This window comes from Passer domesticus, chromosome 2 (genome assembly GCF_036417665.1).
Source record: "Passer domesticus isolate bPasDom1 chromosome 2, bPasDom1.hap1, whole genome shotgun sequence".
Classification (NCBI taxonomy): domain Eukaryota; kingdom Metazoa; phylum Chordata; class Aves; order Passeriformes; family Passeridae; genus Passer; species Passer domesticus.
This window is the reverse complement of record NC_087475.1, coordinates 25,308,105-25,329,639: the sequence shown is the minus strand read 5'-3', so window position 1 is coordinate 25,329,639 and position 21,535 is coordinate 25,308,105. Positions and strand designations below refer to the sequence as shown.

The window sequence follows — 21,535 nt, the reverse complement described above, 5'->3', positions numbered from 1 at the left end:
CCATCCCTCAGGAAGTTGCCATAGAAAAGAATGGATTTTCAGCCTCTCTTCAAACCATGTTATTTCCGTTTCTGCAATGAGTGCTATTTACTTTTCTTCTTGTACCTAATTAGTACTGCATTTATGTAAACTGTCAGATACCAAGCACATCCCTGGATGCTCATGAAGTATGCTTTTATTTACAAAATGCAGTCAGCAACTGAAGTGGTACAATAAAAATTATGTTGTATGCTTTACAAGAGGAAAAAAATCAATTTTTGTCAGCTTCCTGTCTAGTCAACAAAGAAACATAAAAGAAAGAGAGGACTGACAAGTTTGTTTCCTTTTGCGTCTGGCAAATGTTGCACACTAAAATAATATTTCCTGTGGCTATTTTGCTCTCATGCTCCAACATTTTAATTTTTATTAAAACTGGATTTTCAAATGTCAATTTGGAAAAATATGGGTTGGAGAAAATTTTGTCTGTTTTTCATTTAGGCCAGACAAATAAATTAGAGAATATGTCAATAGCACTGGTTTTAACTTGCGACTGTGTTTTAAAAATGGCATCCAGTTGACCCGCCACAAAAGTAAAAGTGAGTTCCATGGCTGAAAAATAAATTAAATAAAAAAAAAGTTGTTTGACAATCAGTCTAGGTTATTATCCAGTTACTTTTTAAATACAAACTGCTCTGTAACCAATATGTTTATTTGCTGTGCAATGTGCATTTAGAATGTCACAATCCCGTTGCAAGTGAAAATGGTTTTTAGATTAAGGAGCTAATTTGCGTAGGAAGACATGGCACTATAGTTTCTACCAGAATAAATATTCTGCTGTGTTTATGAAAGGATGGGATTCAGAGCAAGTTGCAGGTTCAGGCTGCAGGACTTCATGGCAGTATAAGCCACACTGATGATTTGCACTGCCTTTCTCTGAATTCCTTTATGCCATAAGGCACTTAACTAAGAAATGAATACAACATGAGGTGTAACTACTGGAAATGTGCATTTAATGGGACAAAGTGTGAGTTTGAACCATCTAATTTGCACCTAAATCCCCTTTTCATGTATTTTTGATGCTCATTGGATGGACAAGGAAGACAGCAATATCCTGAAAGAAATCCAATCCATCCACTCCCTGTAAGCCCAATGCACACAAATTCTGTGAGCTCTTGTGAGTCATTCAGGTCATTGTTAGCTTTTATTCCAATGTTGTGATACTGCTGCTCGTCAGAGAGCAAAAGATGTGGGCTCCTCTCCATACCTCCTAACTCTCAGAGAAGTTTTGCCGTCCATAGGGCGAGGCTGTGGCAAAACTCATCTTCACTGTTTTTGTTGAAGTCATGTAGAAGGCAGTCAAACTGTTGTAAGCTGTGGGTGTCCAAGTGTGCTTGTTGAAGACAGAGGCTGTTGTTCACTGAGGGAAGTATTTTCCTGCTGCTGGCACCTTACTCCAGACGTGAGGTGCTACCTCAGGGGCATTATAAAGTCTTGCACAGCAGACCTGTGAATTGAAATAGTAATTTGGGGGTTACTTCTCAATTATCTATCCAATTGCTGAATGCCAAATGTGTTTTGAGGGTTGAAGTTTGTTTTGGGGTCTTTTTTTCCTCCTGTTTTCTTCTCTATAAACTCTTTCTTAAAAGACACCACCACTTGGAAAAGCCCAAGTCTTTCTGCTTAGCTGGTGCTCTCAGAAAGGAATAAAGTGTCCTCTGGGATAATTTCTTTGTGACAGCAAAGGAAAGTAAAAACCCAGTTTTTTGACTTTTGGTCGATTATCTTTGTGCTTCTTAACAGGAGCCGAGTCCTCACTTCTCTATTGAGCAAGGGCTTTTGTTAAACCATGAGCTTTGCATTTAAGAGGAATATCTCTTCAAAGTTGGGACTCTTCAGCAGGCAGACAGACACATATGCATCTGGAGTCTTTAGATATGCAGTAATGTCCTTTGAAAGGTAGCTTGAACTGAGTGGATTATTTCTAGGGTGTGCAGAGTCTTTAGGAGAAAAGATGTTGGTGTGTCCTGAAGAGAAAGCAGCTCGTAATCAATGGCATCCTTGACCAGAGCAAAAGACAAAATTCAGTGGCCTGTTAAGGAGCAGAAACAGCAATACTTCCCCTTATGGCTTTTTAGGAGTCCAAACAGATGAATAACTAGTGATTTGTTGATAAAATTATCTGTGTAACTGAACTAAAGTTGTAAGATGGAGCTTAAGAGAAGGTGCCCAGATAGATTGATGACTGGCAATTTGTTAAAATATTAGAGAGAAAATGCATGGTGTAGGCTTCTGGTACTGCTTACAGTCCAAAAATTGTGGTAGTATTATAATGCAAATAGTCCAAAAACATATTTAATTTTAGGAAATACTCTTCCAATTTTAGACCTTCCCTGTGGTTCTGCAGTTTCCAGAGCTGACTATCTGCAAGAAGCAAGAAGTGGCTGAAATCTTTCACTAGGGCAATTAAATACAGCTTTTTTTTTTTTTTTTTTTTTTTTTACTGTGACAGTGATATTGCCAAGGATGAACCTGTTTGGAAGAACTTTGAGATCTGTGGGGAAGAAAAGTGGGTTAAGTAGGTTTATCAAATGAATTTTTGTGTATTTTGGCTGGCTGCTAAGTAGACTAAACACGCTACATGCTTTTTAAATCCTGTGTTTGACAAGGATGTTGAACTGCTTTGGTTACTACTGCTGTTTCCAGAATACCATAAGGCTCTTAAAATGTACAAATTGGTTGCTCGTTAACAATCTTGTGATTCGTTGTTGAGTCTGTTGGCCAGAGTGAGGCCATTGTTGCCCTACCTGTCTCCTCTTCGCAGTATTACTGAGGAGATGAGCGAGCTGGTGTTGTGAAGTGCAAGCAATCTATTTAAAATTTTTTATATTGATTGTTACTATTTCATTGTCAGAAGTTTTGAAAAAGTTGAGGCTCCTTTGAGAAGAAAAGATAACTTCACATGTTTTACTCAAGAAGTCACTTGGACAGTTGTGATAAATTTATGCAATAGAAGTTGCATATGTTCTAGTAAAATTTGCTAATCTTTAAATGTCTGACAGAGACCTCCTGTAAAAGTTTCAGTGGCAAGTTGTATATACCTGCAATATGTCATGGAGGTCAGTGAAGTCTTCCATTAAGGTTTTCCTTGCAGAAGCTGCAACATTTGACAGGTATGGGCAAATCTTCTGGTAAGGTCAGATGGGGCTGTGCATTGCAGATGTTGCTGCTGTGCTGGTACAGCCACAGCCTCAGGGAGTGATTGCAGCCCTGCTCTGTCTGTGCTGAGGAACTGTGCCTGTGCCTGTGCAGAGCCTGGCTGCAGGTCAGACATACCCACATAAAGCCACAGTGTTTCCTGAGCAGTGCAAGTCAGGCTTGGGAGCACTGAAGGGTAAGGAAGGACTAAGAAAGGAGCAAGGGGACCCTGCTCATGCAGTGTATGTGACATGAAGGCAGGAGGCCTCCTGGGCAAGACCTTGCCCGTGGTGATGGCGTTACCTGGAAGTGCACACAGCCTCCTCCGCTGATCACACTGCAGGAAGGTGGTAAAAGGACATTAGGAGCTGCTCAAATAGTGCACAGGGGAAAGCCCTGCTCGTGTGGTGTGAGCTCAGGACACAGCAGTCTGTGCCTGCGCTGGACTGTGTGTCACTAAGGTTTCTCCTCCGTGCTCAAATACAGAGGTCCAGTTTATCTTCTGTGCTTTTCTCACATCCTTTGGTGTGCGTCCCAACTAAGAGGATATTGCTTCTCCGTTTATTTAGTCTAGGCGAGAATGGTGAGGGCCGAAGACCTCTGCTTCCCAGCACTGTGTTTTCTAGAAACTGTTACTTCTAAATGTATTTGTTTATGTTGATGTTCATGTGTATCAGCTAAGGGAAGGGAAAGCAGCGCTCATGGATGTGCTGTACACATTTGCAAAAGGGCTTCACTGGCTTCTTGCATTTCTCTCCTGAGGCATCACCTTTGCTTTTGGGTTTATGAAAATGCCTTGCTGGACAGGAGGAGGAGGAGGGCTGCATCTCCCCTGTAGGCATGCTCTTTCAGTACTCTCCCCAATGTAACGGGGGCTTGCTGGGGCCAGACAAGTTTAAAGGGAAGACTTAGTGATTGGGTGGACAATGTGGCAGAGGTGGCTTCTCCATCAGGACCAAACCCACAGCAGCCACAGGGATGGTCCTCTGCACTTTGTGGCCCATGGTGGCACAGCTCTGGGGGTGGTTGCCACCATGGCATCCATCTCTTACCTCATTCCCAGTGCTGCTTAGAGAGGGTTGTTCCCTGTGAGAGGAGGGAGGGAATCCCCCTTGGCAGTTCCCTCTCATCCTGGTTCTGCCTCCAGCCTGGGTTGGGAAAGCGCTGGGAGGTGGAAGGTGCCTGGGAGGGGCTGCAATGCCTGCTGAGCTGGTGGCCACCACCACCTCTCCCTCAGCTTCTGCCTAGTTTTGGTGGCAGTTTTGTGTTTTGCCTCCCTGCTGGAGCTGTTTTGGGGCAGGCTTTCAACCACACTGAGTGCCCATTATTATGGGTACCCCCGTGCTTGTGGAAATGGGGTCTGAACAGCAAAGGCACAGGGGCCAGAGAAACTCTGAGACATTTTTAGAAAGCAGTGAAGCCCTCAGGTGTGGATTTATTGAGAAGGCAGCAAGAAGACTGCCACCTGTCCTTGCATCACCAGCCACCACACCATTGTAATGACACTGTGTCCATTTTGCTGGGTTGTGGCTAGATCCTGCCTTGTACCTCTGGCAGGTGCTGTAAGTGGTTGTGTGGATCCCTCCCATAAGGCAGCAAGAAAAACGAATTTGTTTGATTTGTTTGGGAGTCCACAACCTCTCTGCCTGATGAACAAGAAAGAAGCCTGATGTTTTGTTAGCCCCCCACTTGGGGCACAGGGATTGCTAACACCAGTTTCACTAAACATGAGAGTTACAGGGCAGAGGGCTTGGATCTGTTCCACACAGGACTTCTTTTGCAGTGTGCTTTGTGAGCTCCAGGGTAGTTGGATATGAGGTGACTGGTGAACTCTTCAACAGCCATGGGGGAGTTCTGCAACAGGATTTCCTGTCCTCTGCAGTTTTTTTTTCAGGTTAGCAAGATGAGGAATGGGAATTTCTTACCTGTATCAATTGGCTTCAGTTTGCCTATTCACAAAGTAGAAGAGCTGAGTGATGATTGTTAGCAGTGATTACCATAATCAAATTTAGGAAGGGTCATGCCCTTTGAAATGTATTCCTGAAAGTACTTGTCACTGGGTGTTAGGAAGCCCTGGAATATGCTCTAATCCTCAGCTGTCAGTGAAGTAACACCAGTGGCTGCAACACCAGAAGATCTTACTGGAATTTTTTTCACTTCTTTGAAAATAAAACTAACAGTGGAGTTCTTGTATCGGAAAAGGATGCAAAACCTACTGGATGGATTGGTAAATAAAGCCTTTCTCTGTTGGAGGCTGAACAGTATCTGACAGTCCATGCAAATAGACCTGTTAGTAGATAATGCTCAGGGGAGGCTTTTTTAGTTTGTATTCACAAACCAGTTATTTGCTTTGAGCTGTGCAGTATGGAGTTCTATATTGTGATATTCTGAAAATTTCCCTAAGTAAGCAGATACCTTGATTGTTTCCAGAGCTTCCTGTAAAAGAATGTAGCTAGAGGAAACAGTTGTTTTAAATGTTGTTTCTGTCCAAATATGGAACTACAGGAATAACTATATTTCCTGTGAACTAACGGGAAGCTCCCTGGATTTGCATCACTTTGTGAAAACGATGTTCACATCACCAACAGGAAGGTCATATTCACAAAGCAGCCTTTAGGGTAGTCCCATGACCCTACCTCCAGGATAGACCCCTGGGGAATTTGGAAAAGAATGTAAAAAATGAGGTCCCAGCAACAAAACGTTTCAGCGCCAGCAATCTGATATTCTTTTGATTAAGAAGACACAACTCTTTTTTCAACATATTGTAAGTGAAGTACTTCCAACTGTTGCTAATTTACTAAATAAATATTTTCATGAATAGTTAATTTAAAATCTACTAAATTCTGAAAATTTGCTAGTATTCCTTTGAGTGACTAAAGTACATTGGAGATAGATAAGAATCTGTGGTCTGTCTGCAATTTTTGTATGAACATCCTGCATGATTATGGTAATACTAAAAACAACAACAAAACAGCCCTCCAACCAGGCAAACAGCAAATCTGTGCCAAAAATATATGAACAGTCCCCTCCTGTCCCAATAGCCATAATGATTTTTTTTCCAATTGTATTTTATAGAGTTTTTCTTAAAATTAATTATCTTCTGAAAATTGTGCAAGGCTTTTCTCAGACTAACAGAATATTCTGAGTTGGAAAGCATCCACAAGGATTATTGGTTCCAGCTCTTAAAGTAAATGGCCCCTACAGGGATTGAACCCTCAGTCTTGGTGTTACTAGCACCATGCTCCCATCAACTGAGCTAAACTTTTAAATAAAATCAGAGCTGAATCGTTTTAATTAGTTCAAATTTCATCATGCACATCAATACTTCAGAAAGTGACTTGCCATTCTTTTCAGATATTATGAATATGTTAATCTGGAATTTGTGACTCTAAACTTAAAGTTCCCCTCAGACTAATAGGACTACTTAACTCATGCACTGACATGCAAGCAATCATGAAGTGCCACAGTTTTCCACTGTGTAGGTTTGTTTTCATCTGGTCCAAAGCAATCCCCAGAAGGTACGTTAGGAGAATGGCTCTGCATTTACAGAGAGAAATGAGTGGGGACCCCTTCTGCTTCCTCCTGTTACATTCATTTACATCAGCCTACAAGCAAAGAAGGTCTTCAGGAGAATGAGTATTTTAATTCTGAAGTTTCATGAGCGTTTGGAGATTATTGGGTTGAATGTATTTCCCTTGCTTAAACAGGGGCATCTGGTGCATGTGCAGGACACCTTGAATGGTGCTGTTCTGCTGTCCTCTGTGAAGATCTGCAGAAGACTGAAATGACACAACCAAGAACTTTAAATAGCTACTGCATGACAGAAGCTTCCAGTCACTGCTGACGAGAGCTGAACTTAATTTGGTGACCTAGAGGGTTAAAGCTTCAAAACCAATAAGTCTTCCCTTGGTTTGGGGAATCCCCTGAATGGTCATAACTGGAGTTATAACCCATGATTTGCTGGGGAAAAAAATTTAAAAAGGACATGAAGAAAAGCTGCTAACTGTGGTTTGTGAAGGGTTTTTTTGTTTGTTTTGTTTTTTAATAAAGAGAAAAATAACTCTGGAGAGGAGGAAACTGGAGCTTGTTGACATTAAAAAAAATCATAAAATGTGTCCTTTTGTCTGCTATTTTTCTGTCTGTAGACATCTGAAATTGATGGGTTTACAAAAGACATGAGAACTCTGCAAAACTTCTGGTCTTTGCTTTAAGTCCTCAGAATGAAGGGATAGCAGATGTTCCTTTTCATGAACCATTTTAAGAGTTGAAGTTCAAATCATCAGTCCAGAAAAACTGGCTTTTTATCAACTCCTTTAAGGGTGTATGACTAAATGTTGCTAATTGCTAAGACAGTGCAGATTTTTTTTTGTTATCGTCTTTGTTCTAGCTAAGTGTAAATCAGGAGTTTTAGCTATATTATTTTTTTCAAAGTTGTTAACGGACCGTAAAACCACTTAAAAAATACTAATTTTAATTGGAATATAACTGGTTTTCTCTAGTGGTACTTTGCACACAAAAGAGCAGTTCTGCTAATTCAGTAGTTATATCTAAAGGTTGAAGACAAGAATAGTAATACAGACAGGGAGCTATTTTGACATTCTGGAAAGAGAAAAAAATATGAGAGGAATGCAAGATAAGTGTCCTGCAGTTGGCATCAACACCCTGTTTCTGTATTTGGTGGGATGTGAAATGTGAAGATATTATTGATCCAGCTCTCATGTCAGCTACATGAGTTGTATGCACGTGCACTTAGGAAGAAGTGCAGTGTCTGCTACATAGGGATAAATCTCCCTTGGGCTTCCATGTGACTGGGTTTACACAGAGGTGGAAAGGGGTTGATTTTGTAGAGAGAGGAGATTCAGACTTAAAGTTGTCATTGTCAAACAGCCACCCTATTGGCTTAGCCCTTCTTGTGTTTCAGCCTGAAATTGCTATTGGAATTCACCTCAAATTGGGGTTTAAACTAAAGCAATATAGAGTGGGATACCTACACTGTTTAATCAGAAAACATCATCAGTTCAAGCGTCCCATCTAAACAGAAGTTGTCATTTTATAATGAATTAATCATGAGATGAAGTAATTATGATTATTTTTACCTTTTTGAAGCACTTTGGCTATGAATTAGGTAATTTGTGAATAGTCAGAGAATTTTCATATCTGTTGTAGCCTTACCTATTCACAGGATTTTCTGTGATTTGAAAGATATTTTATTTTGTGCAGGAGAAGTGACTATGTTCCCTGGAATGAGATTTTTAACATGGACAGAGTTAAGTAATGAGGGAGAGTTTAATAACATTTTTCTATCGCAGTTGTGCTTTACGGGCTACAATGTGAATTCTATCGATACCCAAGCAATTAGCCTTAGCTGGTGGCTGCTCAGCAAGTGAAATTAAGTAAGCAGGGCCTGAGGTGATGTTGTGGGAAAGAGAACTACGTTTTGTCTTGAGAAATGCACTTCTGTAAGAGAGTGTAGCTTCCAAGAACTGACTCTGCCTTTGTATTTTTTTGGAGATGTCTGTAGCCTCCAGAAATGGTGCATTTCCAAATATGGCAGTCGTCTCCCTCCTGGGCTGCTCATCTGGCTGTTTGCATCGTTCCTGTGCAAGTTCCAAGCAGTAGTCCTCAAGTGCCAGGAAAGTAGCTGGACGTGGAAAAACAGGGCAAATCGCAACAAGTCTGTAGCTGCGATCTGACAGATGTCTTACAGGCTGCCTTGCAGAGCAGAGTTTGTTCTGTCTGCTGCAGGGAATTTTAGCAGCTTTCTCAGCTCTGTCACTCACAGGGCTTAAGGCTTGTAAGGCTCAGTATGTGGGTCATGGAAGCTAAAGGTCCAGACTGGGATGCCCATTCATTAGCAGGACTTTTTCTGAACCGTATGTTAATGTGATAGAAGAAAAAAAATAGGTGTCCTTTAGGCAAACACTCAGGCTGCATGTAGCACCTCTGTGTGTGTCGTGTTGAAGGGAAATAATCTCTTTATAGTTTAAAACTGATTTGCTAGGATGATTCACTAAGCTTATCAGTTGCAGACAGTCTGGGAGAATGAAATGGAATGGAAATGCTTGTCAAGAAATGAAACAATTTGCATCACTAAAATAAGCTTCTGCTTCTGGGCAGAGTTATATTTTGTGGGCGGAGTAAGATAAAATTAATGTCCTGTAATGTTATTTGAGAGGCTGGCCTGTGGTGCAAGGAAGCTATGGCTGTTGAAAATTGTGAGTGTACCATGCAAAATAGGGGATGTACCTGGTGCAGTGCACCTGGCCAAAGTTTTTGGATTAGCCTGTTGGCTCCTAGACAAGGGATAAAGAGACTGCCTTTTCATCTACCACTCCTCCCACAGATTGTGCTTCCTGCCCAGCACTGTTCCTTCTCTGTTTTGGCACTTGGAGGACAGCAGGGATTGTTCCAAGCTCCATGCAGTTTCTGGGGAAGGTGTTGTCTCTATGAGGATGTCTGGGAGATAGGACAAAGTTATTTCTCTCTATTTGTCTCAATATCTCTAGTCATATATAGTGGGAAATCATTAAGTGGATTATTCATATCATGAGACTAATTTAAAACCAAAGTTTAGAAAAGAACAATAATTTGCATAGTTTAAGTTTAATTGCCTTGTGATGATTCCTGTACTTGCTATAATCATCCTTCTCTCTTCCAGCATCTCATTACTTAAGTGCCCCTTTGACCTCATTAAAGTGACCTTTGATCCACAAGCTTCTTCCAGTCTGGCTCTCCCACTTCACCAGAGAAACAGAAGGAAATACTTCATACTTCTTCCTAGTATAGGCAGAGTCTTACCACGTTGCTCAGATTCTAAATTCATTTTAGTAGCTAAGGATAATGCCATTCAGTAGTGGCTGTCATTGCTGCCCAACCTCCCACCCACCCACAGAGGTTGCAGTCAGTGACAGCAGGAGATGATGTTACTGTAAAATAAAGGCAGTGTTTTGTAGACCAGGTGCCTGTTCTGGCATGGCAGGCTGCAGCCCTTGTCCCAAACAGGACCTTGTGCAGTTGTGCTCCCTGGTGCTCAGTACCTTCCTACCTTCCTTGCCTTTGGTTATTCTAATCTGAGGCATTAAAAAACAGGAAAAATTGAATATAATGGACTCATTTTTGTGGGGACAAAAAGAGACTCAAAAGCACAAGCCCATTCTTCTGGCTATGCTAAATTTGAGAACAAAACCATACTTAAATAACAACATAGTTTTTTTCTAAAACGGTACATGTTAAATAATAGGCTGAAGGAAATATGCAGGGATTAACTTGAAAACAGATGTTTATAATGATTCAGTGACTTATGTTAAGTACATTCCCAGACGCAATTAAAACAGACTTCTTCTGAATGTAGGGGATGTGTTGATAAAACTGATAACATTCTACATGATCCTGGAGGAGGAAGTATGAGCTGCAAGCATGCGTCCTCCAGCTGAGATCTCATCAGGTCTGAAAAACTAAGAGAGGTCACACCAGGTCACTTCTTGTAATGGGAGACCCAATGTTTTTCCAGGCGTAACCAGGTCCTGCAAGGAGTAAAGCTGATTATTCAGTGGGTGGCATGCTTCCCTTCTGATCCTTGCTGGGATTGCACTGCAGCTTGTCTTGGTGGTGTCTTCAGATCCAGTTGTCTTTCTGCATTATATGATAAAAACTCATCCTAATCATGTTAATTCTCACCTTTGTGTGAATTTATAATATAACATGGTATAATAATATAAGATAAAAAATTTTATCTGTTTTTGCTTTATATCAGTATGGAGAAAATTTTGCTTCAAGAAACAAATTCATTAGGTATACATATACAAAAAAGATGTCAACAAAAGCAATAAATTTTTTAGGAGATAGTATACTGTAGTTTCATTGGACTGCCTTTTTTTTTTTTTAACTATCAAAGCCCCATTTCTCTTCGATGCTTCACTTTAAAATAAAAGGTATTTACCAAGTAAAAATGTTACTGTATTATTTAGCTTTCTGGGATATTTATTGGTTTCATTGGGGGTTTTCCAAATTCAAAATGGATTAGGTGCATTTTCTTTTCATTTCCCAGCAGTACTGAGATCCCAGTAGACTGGAGCCTGCAGGTGTAGAGGGACAGGTGCCCAGCATCTGTGCTGAAAGCTGTGTCAGGGGAGGTGCTGTCCCTGACTGCTTCTGAATAATGGCCTGAAGGGGCTGCTGAAGGATCTCCTGTGCATTGGTGGAATATTCACTGATGCAGATGTTTTGCTTCTTTTCCTCATAGTTTGTTTCTGAGGGGCATGACAGCAGTAAAAGCAATTGACTGCTGAGTTGCTTACCAGTTGCTTCGTGACTGTGAGGAGGAAAAGTAGAGAGTAGCCCTGATGCACTTAAGAGCATCTTTGGTAACACGCAGCGACTGTAAGATTTTACCTGTGCACAGGTTAATCTGATTTCTGTTATGTTACTGTATGGGCTTAAGCATACTTTCCCTGCACTGACCAGCCCTGCAGATAGTGGGGTGCTGCTGACATCCCTGGCTCACTGCAGTATGTTCTGGGTGTCACCCAGTTCAGACATTTAACTCTCAATTTCTTTTATTTTCAGGGATGTTCCGGCTGTGGAAAATGTGATTGCAGTGGAGTAAAAGGGCAAAAGGTAAGTCAGCTTTTTCTTCTCTATTTTAGCCACAGGGTATAAAATCTGCTGGGAGCCAGGTAAGACATTTGGGTCAGCGAAGGTTTGCTCTGCCAGGGAGCATGGCCAAGGCCAGGCCAGTGCCATCTGCAGGTGTCTGAGCAGCAGCCATCTCGGTGGCTGTGGCTCCAGAGGGCAGCAGGGCCAGGGCTGGGGGGCAGGGGAATGCCCTGACTCTGGAGTGAAGCCCCCAGCCCAGTGTGGCCGTGCCCTCTCTCTTTCCCCATCAAGTGGGATGCCAACCCATCACTCTCACCTTTCTCTCACCTCATCTCCAGCCTTTTCAGTGGGTAGCAGGCTTGACATCCTGACCATGTCTGGAAGTGAGACAAGCAGTTCAGTTCAGAAATGCTCCTCTCAGCACGCCATGCAGGTTGCTCTCCAACATGGCTATGATGCATCATAATCAATGTTCCCTGACCAGGGTTAGCCCTGGGAGGCAAAGACTTTTAGTAGGAAGAGGGGGTTAATGATCAACTTAGATACAGAAGTGTGTTGCAGGTCAAGAAAAATAATATTTAAAACTTTTGACAGAACCTTGCAAATGAGTTTTAAAGTTCCCATTCAGTTATCTAAACTTCTTGGATATGAAACAAAAAAGGCACTTTAAAGTCTTCTTTTAAAGCAGTTAGAGTGAAGAAAAATTACAGTGCCCTTAAGTACTCCATGAATTCCCCCTGCAAACTACCTGCTTTTGTAAATATTATAGATATTCAACCACTCCCCTTATCTCTTCCAATTTTGCTTGTAGAGATTGTAATCTATGATGTGTTCTCTTGTGCATGCAAATGTGCTGTACGTCTACCATTCTAATTAATGTAAACCAGTTTTCTCATCCTGTGGTTGCTTTTGTATGTGCTTCAGGTAAGTTGTTTAGGTCACCCAAAGGAATACTTAGAAGAGATTGGGGGTTGTTTGCTTTTTCTTTTGGGGATTGTTTTGTTCTTTAAAATAAATAGACAGCTGGTGTTCTGTGTTGTCTGAAAGGCAATAGGTGCATATTTAGGAATGATGGATTTAAGAATGTCTGTTGGTGGCTTTTCCTTGGTGTTTTCCAGAACTAGGAATGTAAATTACTTAATCGGAGGCCGAAGGAAGCGAATTTTCTTTGTAACAGAGCTTAGATGAATTTAATACAGAGAAAAAGTGTCAAGGTCTGGAAGATCATTCAGATGGAGTCTCCTTTTTTTAATTACCTATTAATGTCTGTTTAATAAAAGTCAACTATATATTGAAAACAAATACAACAAAGATTTTGGAAACGTTCAAAACTCTGAATTTATTCCTTGATAGCTTGATTTTACAAATGAACTTGAAGTACAAATGAGTCACAGTAGAACAAAGGAGACACGTTATAACCCTTTTGTTGAAAGACATCAGTTTTTAGTTCATAGAGTATGCCAGCATCTTGTAACAAGATAATTTTAAAAAATGATAGCTTGGGGAAATAAATGGTATTAAGCCTTATGTCTCATTTATTTTCAGCTGTGTTCCTGTCTGTTTGCTAGAGCTCTTGCTGGCATTTTTCATTTGCGTAGTCCAGAGGAAGTCTCAAAATGTTCTGTTTAAAAGAAATAGATGCTTGTCAGATATTCTAGAATTCAAAACTACCTCATTTTAATGTAGGCTGTTTAAAAATGTTGATGAGAGAAAAATATCAGTCCATAGTAACAGAAGGCATGTTAAGTTCCAGTGTGTCAGTGTACTCTCCACTCTTCCTAATGGGTTCCGTCACAAATTTCTGTGACTTCAAGCAGGTGTATAATGAAGTATTCACATAATTTTAGACTTTGTAGAAAATGTAGTTACTGACATTAGAGACATCTGTACAGTTGAATGTCTAGTTATACCTAGAAAACACTAGTCAAGAAAAGCATTTGAAGGTATTTTGGAATGCATTTAACATGCATAAATCTAGTTCACATCAATGCTTGCTTATTATGTTAACTCTGTTTCAAACATACTTACGATTTTCAATAGAAAACTGAGTTTTATTTAAAAAAAAAATCTGTCCCCTGCCCTTCAGCCCTGTGTAGTTTTTTTGTCCTGATTCATTATATTTTATGTCTGTCTAGAATAAGGATAGCCTGCCACTTGGCCCCAGGCCTGGAGACAGAACCTGGTGAGGGAAAGTAAGGGGAGCATCCTTCCTGCTTGCCTCTGTAATATTACTGTAAATGGCATTTCCAATGAATGCATTTGGATTTGAAACATGTCGCTATGGTTCCCAATAACACACACATCAGTAATGATACCTGTTACTTCAAAAATCTCTGTGACTATTTCTTAATCAGAGGACAGATTAGAAAGACTGGTTTTAGCTGAGATCCGGGCTAGGAGAAGGCTGCCATGCCCAGCTCCTGTGGTACCCCAGGAGACCACATAAAAGAACATCTGCTCTCCACTTCTCATGTGGGAGGACATATCCACTCTACCCTCCACCATCCACAGCCAACATTCTGCCTACCCCGGAAACCCTTTTGATCTAGCTTCCATGTCAGAAGTGCACAAATGCTGAAGGGCCTTTTCCAATCCTCTCACACTCTTCAGCAATCCACCCACACCACCTCACTGCCATGGGAGCTCTGGGAGCTGCGGAAGTGGGTGCTGGGTTTACTCTTTAATGCCTTAATTATTAACATCTGGAGAGATATTTCCTACTGTAGTGTGGGAAGAAGTTCCAAACCAAGAAGTTCCAGACTGGGGTTCAATTAAAATTCATTTGGCCAAATCATCATATTCATGATCTCATCAGAAAAAGTGCTGAAAATGGTATTTAACTTAAAAGCTATGAAATGCTCAGGAAATAGTACCAAGAGCATTTCAGACATGGAAGAGTAAATCACATTGCCATATTTTTCTCTCTCCTTTGAGAATAATTTCATCAATATGATGGCCATATTTAGAGTACATTTAAAATGTTCTCTCATAAGACTGTTTCCATGAAAATTGCATTTCTGTGCCAAACTCCTTTAACATGACTCATATGTTATCAAGGGCATATAATTGACAAACTCTTAAGGGTTTTCATCCCTTTCAGAAAATTCAGAAAGTGAGTGTAATTGCAACAGATGGCCCTTATCCTATAAAGCCTTTATTATTACACTAAACATCAAGCTGTTGTTTTAAGCTATATAATGTCAAATATCACATATTTGCCAAACAAAAGGTACAGAAATTTTAGAAAAACGTAATATTGCTAAAATAATAAATCATACCTTACTGTTTTCCATTAGAGAGATTAGCCTAAAACATCTTCGTTTATTACCTCATACTTTTTATTTGGTTTTCTGCATAATAACTTGACTGTTCTCTTAAACCTCACTGAAGTGTGAGATCTGTTTAAACTGATTAGAGTTTTGAATGCTTGCCTGCATTTTATTGAGCTACTCAGAAGAAGACTGAAGCTATGTTTTTTCTTTTATGCCTACCTAGATTTTGAGAACAATTTCAAGCAGCTGTCGAGATAAGAAGTGCTAGCTGTTAATGCGTGCAGAAAAAACACCTTAAGCATTTAATTACCATTCAGAACAAAGATTGTACAGAGATGAGTAAAATTCTCCATGCACTGACTTTTTCTAAAAATGTTCCTTCTCTCATTCATGACCATTTGCACTCCTTTTACTCTGTATCAGAAACAAGTGTAAATGGAGGCAACACTGGAACCTTGCTGTAAGTAATACAGAATGATTAATCTTCTTAGACTTATCAGTTAGAATGCACTGAAGTATAAATCCTCATTCTTTAGTATAAATATTTTATGATGATTTCACTGTCTCAGCATTACCCACTGAAAGTTGAAGTCAACAAGAATATCAAACATGCTTTTGTCATTGAGCATGAAGTATTGCAATTTAAAAAAAAAATCTTTGCTAAGTAGAAGATAAGAATAGAATTAACTCTTAATGCACTGCTGGTTTTTGACATCTTTATTGTTTGAAAGCAGGAAAACTTGAGCAAATAATGCTCTTTTGGCTTATATTTCTTTCCCTTATTCTGAGACTGTATCTGTATTACTATACCTAACATAAATTTGAATTCTCTGTTTGCCTTGATGGGTGCATCACCCATGTGTGGATTCACCATGCTGCAGAAGTACACAGACTGGCTTTGCTTGATGTATTTTGGAACTGGAAGCCAAGTAGCTCTGACTTAGACTGAGAGTCAGTGGGACATCTCTGGAGTTCCTCATCAACAGGAGCAGAGACCAATGTTTTCTCTCCTGCACACTTTTATAGCCTTAAAAATCACAGATGGTTTTGGTGTCTGCAGGGGATTATGCTTCTGCCTTTGCTCTGTGTAATGAAGTGTTGACTGTGTCCCTGCATTTCTTTTGAGGTTTACCAGACTGGGACGACCTTTGAGGGTCTTCTGTCATTTTACATATCAAAAGAGAGAACAAAAATATTTCTAATACTGATGATTTAACACAATATAAACCCCCCTGTTAGAGACAAGCCCTGGCAGTCACTGGGAAGATCACTATTAATTACTTTCAGTTTCCTTGAAAATATATCAGAGGCAACAAGTCAGTTCCTTTAGTGGAGTAAATCAGTAATCATTAGATCTGTCTTTTCATAGTCAACCTTTATTAGGCTTTTTAGAATCAAGAAGGTTAATTTTTTTAATCACTTTTCCTTAATACTGCTTGGTTTTAGTAAGCACTGCTCAGTGTTCCTATGTATGTCCCCAGAGAAGGAGAGGGCAGAGCGTTAAGCTGGAGCAAGGGAAATATAGGTTGGATATCAGGAGAAAGCTTTTTACAAAAAGAGTGATAAAATATCGGAATTTTCTGCCGGGGGAGGTGGTGGAGTCCCCACCCCTGGATGGGTTTAAAAAAAGACTTGGTGCCATGGTTTAGTTGAGGTGTTAGGGCATGAGTTGGACTTGATGATCTTGAAGGTCTCTTCCAACCTTGTCATTCTGTGAGTCTGTGAAGTGGCTGCTGTAGAAACTTTGAGTCCAGCACTAGTTTATGCCCAAGTTGGAAAGACCTTGAATGGGGGACATTAAGGAAACTGCAGCCAAATAATGTGCTCTGGAGATGGCCATAAAGTTGGAAAGAGGGGTGACAGGCAATGTGGGAGGCAAAATGTGTCTGCAGTCTGGAAAGGGCTAATAGATAACATGAAATCATCTAATTATGCCTGAAAGGGCAGACTCAGAAGATAGTAATAAAATAAGCGAAGATATGGGTCAGCTGTAGATCCGATGTTCTACAGGGAAACTTGTGATTCATAAATATTTTTGAAAGTCGGGATATTGTCACAATGGTTTTTGTCAGTTCTACTTTGACAGTAGTATATTTTTATTGATTTATCCTTTATTCTGAGAAAAATAATCTTTTGAATTCAAATCAGGGGAAAAGAACTAATTTTTCATGAAGAGATCTGCTATTCTTGAAAAGAACAAAATAGACAACTTTGAATAATATTGACTGTGATATGTTAAATGTTAAAAAGTTGTCTACTCTTTCCCAGCTGTCAGACCAAACTTCTAAGTGGCGTCTGAAACCATCAGCTTTTCTTAGTTTTAAATAGTTATAGGAACCATTTGTCCCAATTGTCTCTGGCAACATTTTCTATGTTAAGATACATTTTTGCACTCAGTACAGTGAGTATTTGTGATTAATACAAACCAGTGGATTACACTGATCAATTAATCTCTGTGTAATGAGGGCTATAAAAGCAGTAGTATTATGTGCTGAGACACACTCATACTTAGTTTTCAGACCTGTCTTCTGAAGGTATTCACAAAGGAATATTTCATTTGGCACAATATGACCTTTTAAGCAGCTGTTGCTAGATGCACTATCTTTGATTTTAAGGGTATTTGCACAATGAGCTCAAGCTCTATTCTTCATGGAATAAAACAAGCTCACAGGGCTTGATTTTAAATTTGCACAACGGTTAGTATGTGCCTTCACTATGGTTTCTTGAAGGATTGCAGGGCCTTAGCTTGATCTGAAGTGTGAGCCTCCAGTGAAGTTTCCCCAGTGTGAGATATGAGATATAAGATATGAAAAGATGTGTAAGATCTCTGCTTCTCTGAAATCTTGATGCTCTGGAAGTGGAGTTGCCCAGTCCCTGTGCTGTACCTGTACATAGCTTGAAATCTTCCAAATTTAAAATTATGTCCATACAGGGTCAATATCTACCGACTAGATACTGATTACAAAACTTTTCTCCTGTGCAGTTTTTCAGTATCTGGTGTGATTGCCCACTAAAACTCCGTGATGCTGCAGGGTTTTATTGGTATAACTTAGGAGTCTGGGACAGCAAACCCTGGGATACAGCAGTAGCTACATTTTCTAGTTAGCCCTTTAAGCTCCTTTAAATCATCCTGCTCTTCAATTTATATTGTATTTGCTGGGGAACTCAGACCAAGACAGACATTAAAGTACACAGTTCCATGATATGTCAGTTCCTACACAAGAATTTAGTCCTTGATGCACTTAATGATCAGTTTCTGTGTACATTTTCTCTGTAGCAATATCCACAAGAAATGACCTGGGTGTATATAATGATCTCTAGGAAACCATAGTAATGTGGTATATGGTAGTCTTCTTAAATCACTTTCCAATTTCTGGTCTTTCTAGACAAGAGCAAAAAGTAGTTTGGGAAATTGCTGCCTTTTTTTCTCTCTCTCCTTTTTTTTTTTTTAAATCTTATACCTCATAGTAGTTAGTTGTTTGCTTCCTTTCTCCCAGCTATTTCTTATATCAGATTTTAGACTTATGCTTTCAGAGAAAGGTCATAACTAAGATTAGTCACTGAAAACATCTGGCCATATGATGTTGGCCTTCAGAAAAGCATATCTGGATTTTCTCAAAGTTTGGATTTCATTAAGGAAGGGTAAAAAGCCAAATTTTATACAAAGTTCTCAAAACCACTTCCAGCAGAAGCAATAGCAAAGCTTGTAACAGTATATGTCTGGAAGGAGAAAGAAGCAGCATGAAAATGGGATTTTCAAAGAGGAAACCTGAAGTAGCTGCTAAAGGAGTGATAGTGAAGCACTTTATCACACAGGGAAGTTTCTAACCTGCTGGAGAACACATTTAGTTTAGCCACAGAAGAAGTTTGATATCACAGTAGGAGCAAAAACAGTTGGGAAACCATATTTAAGAGATATTGAAGAGGATTTACATTTCTTTTGAAGTAACTACAAGGGGCTACAGAATAGTTAATTGTAGTATTGATAACATAGCAAAGAGTTCGATTAAATGATGAAAATAATGACTAGCTTTCAGTAATGAAGTGTTCTCTTATATAATCTTTAACAGCAAAAGAAACACAAAGTCAAGGTAAAGCCAAGGGAAAAGAAACTTTGACTCCTGTCTGGAAAATCATGTTTATATCTCTTAGAATATTTAAGAGTGATTATAATGACAAAACGTACTCATAAATTTTGTAGCCCTTAAAGAAATAATGTGACAGCTTCCACCGAAGTTCATCTGGAACATTTTTAAATGTATTGATATGCCAACAAAAATAATTCTCACCAAGGCTTGTGTCAAAGTTCAGTGTGCACAGTGTACTGAGCTGAGTGAGTGAGCACAGTCACCAGCATCAAATGAGGTGTTCTCTCACTCTTTTCTCACTGACTGTAAACAAAAAGCATTTCATGGCTAGTTAGCAGAATACTTAGTCCTGAGGGGGTTTAGTAACCCTTAATTTTGTTAGGTTTGCTCGAATGCCAAGCAAAGACTGAAAGACAATGCAGAACTGCAAAATAAATGGTTTTAAGTGGTGGTGATGGAGGGGAAGGACGCTGGTACAGAGGAGCAGTCTGAAATGCTCTCTGGCTCCAATGTCAGTAGTTAGGTGAAAGAAAGGGTGTTCCAAAAGCTTGTGTAATATATATAATATACCAAAGGCTTGCATAGCGAGCAGTGAACAGAGAAACCAGTGCTGCCTCCATCTGTGTTGCAGCACCTTTAATGGGGTAGTGGGTTAAGGATGTGATCGCAATACCTCCAACTTCATTTCTGTCTGAAAGTGTGGAAATAGAGGCTGGAAATCCAGCAAGGACACATCCAGCCCCGTGAAATTCCTATGAAACGATCTCTGTAGGAAGTTCTAGTATTAAATGCAGTGAAATCAGTGTCAAGGCAGGAGAACTGAGTGACACCTTTTCCCTCATCAAAAAAGGGAAAAAATAGTGTTTGTGAAACTCTCCAGAGTATGAGCTTTAGATAGCAAAACTGCCTTTGCCCGCCGTCTGTCGCTGGGCTCCGTTCAGGAAGAGCAGGAGAGGGGCAGGGAAGGGCTGTGCCCTGGGGCTGGCAGTGTCCCAGGGGCCGCGCTGTGTCACTTCCCCGCGGGGTCCTCTGGGTGGCAGTCAGGCATTACGGATGTCGTTTATTCTGACCGGCCTTTTTACGTGTCCTTGTCCCTTTTTTTTGGTCGGAAAAACCTTAAAGCCACCTGCTGAGCAATACACAACTTCTGCCTGACACTTACTGACAAAGATGCTGACATCCTCTACAATGTCAAAATAAGAAATATACTTGTTTTCATTATTGTTAATAACTATTGCATCTTTGCTAACTTTATTGACATAGGCTGAACAATCCTGGAGGTATTACAAAATATATATGTTGTCGTGTCTGTTTCACGGTGGATCTGGTAGAGTCAAGAGACAATAAAGTGAAGAAGCACTGATTGACACACAGTGTTTTTTTGTGGCACAATATTGTCTGCCTTGTGATATTTACATGATTAAAAATCAGAAGCCAGAGTATTTCCTCTATTTTGTGGAAGGATATATTACTCCTATGGAACTTTCAAAATGTTTAAAGCTTTAGAAATGCCATTTCCAACCTGACCCAAAAAAGCAGCTAGACTAGCACTGTCTCAAACAGTACTGTCTGTCGCATGCCCTCAAGATATGAGTACCTCATTATGAGAACTTTATTGCAGTCCGTACTGTCTAGGACCAGCTGCCCATGTTTTTACTATTTATGGAAGAGATTATTTTCTGTAAATATGTCCATGACGAACCTTTGGCAAGAGAATAAAACTTGCATGTAACGTCACATTTCATTCCCGGTCTAGGATCTGAACAAAAATAAATTAAAAACCCAGAGAAGTGTAAGACCCGTTTTTCCCCCCTGCTGTTTCATCTTTAAATGTGAGCCTTTAAACAATGCCAAATGCAAACAAATGCTAAATAATTTTCGTTAATGAAGTAGGAAGGGTGTGGAACATTTTTACCCCTTATATTCTTGGACCTTCAACACTGGAAGTGATTTAATACAATGTGTAATAAAACAAAGGAAGAGTTACTCAGACCTAATGTGTTCAACAGATGATTAGAAGGGGTGGGAAATATAGCACCCTTTTGATTCAACCTGTATGCAGGTGATAGAACTTCCTTTTTCTTTTTACAGTGCAAACACATTTGTCCTTCAAACATCCTCTTCCCTTATGGTTCTTTGAGGTTCTCCTGGTCCCCTGAGTGACTCAAGCTGATGAGAAGAGGTTCCTTGACTGATGTGTGATAAAAGATTTAAAAACTAAAATAAAGTTGGAGAACCTCATGTGTACCTTTGTAAAAAGGTTTGTGTGACTTCCTTCTGACACATCATAAGCTGTGGAACATCATAAGTGTTGGGCTTTTTTTCCTTTTTATTAAATCAAGAAAAGTTTAAACAAAAAGACAATGAACCACATACTTTGGTGTTAAACTGCCAAACTCTGTGCAG

The 21,535-nt window shown here is 39.9% G+C and overlaps 1 protein-coding gene across 3 annotated transcripts in view; it reads left to right on the top strand.

The window, feature by feature from the left end:
* Positions 1–21,535, top strand: part of COL4A1 (collagen type IV alpha 1 chain) — a 119,684-nt gene that overhangs the window by 36,794 nt on the left and 61,355 nt on the right. For all 3 annotated transcript variants that reach the window (XR_010355631.1, XM_064407791.1, XM_064407792.1), the window contains exon 2: positions 11,740–11,790. Coding sequence is in view for 2 of the 3 variants with exons in the window: in XM_064407791.1 (XP_064263861.1) it covers positions 11,740–11,790 (51 nt within the window). In the remaining variant the exon portion in view is untranslated. The remainder of the gene's footprint in view (positions 1–11,739; positions 11,791–21,535) is intronic.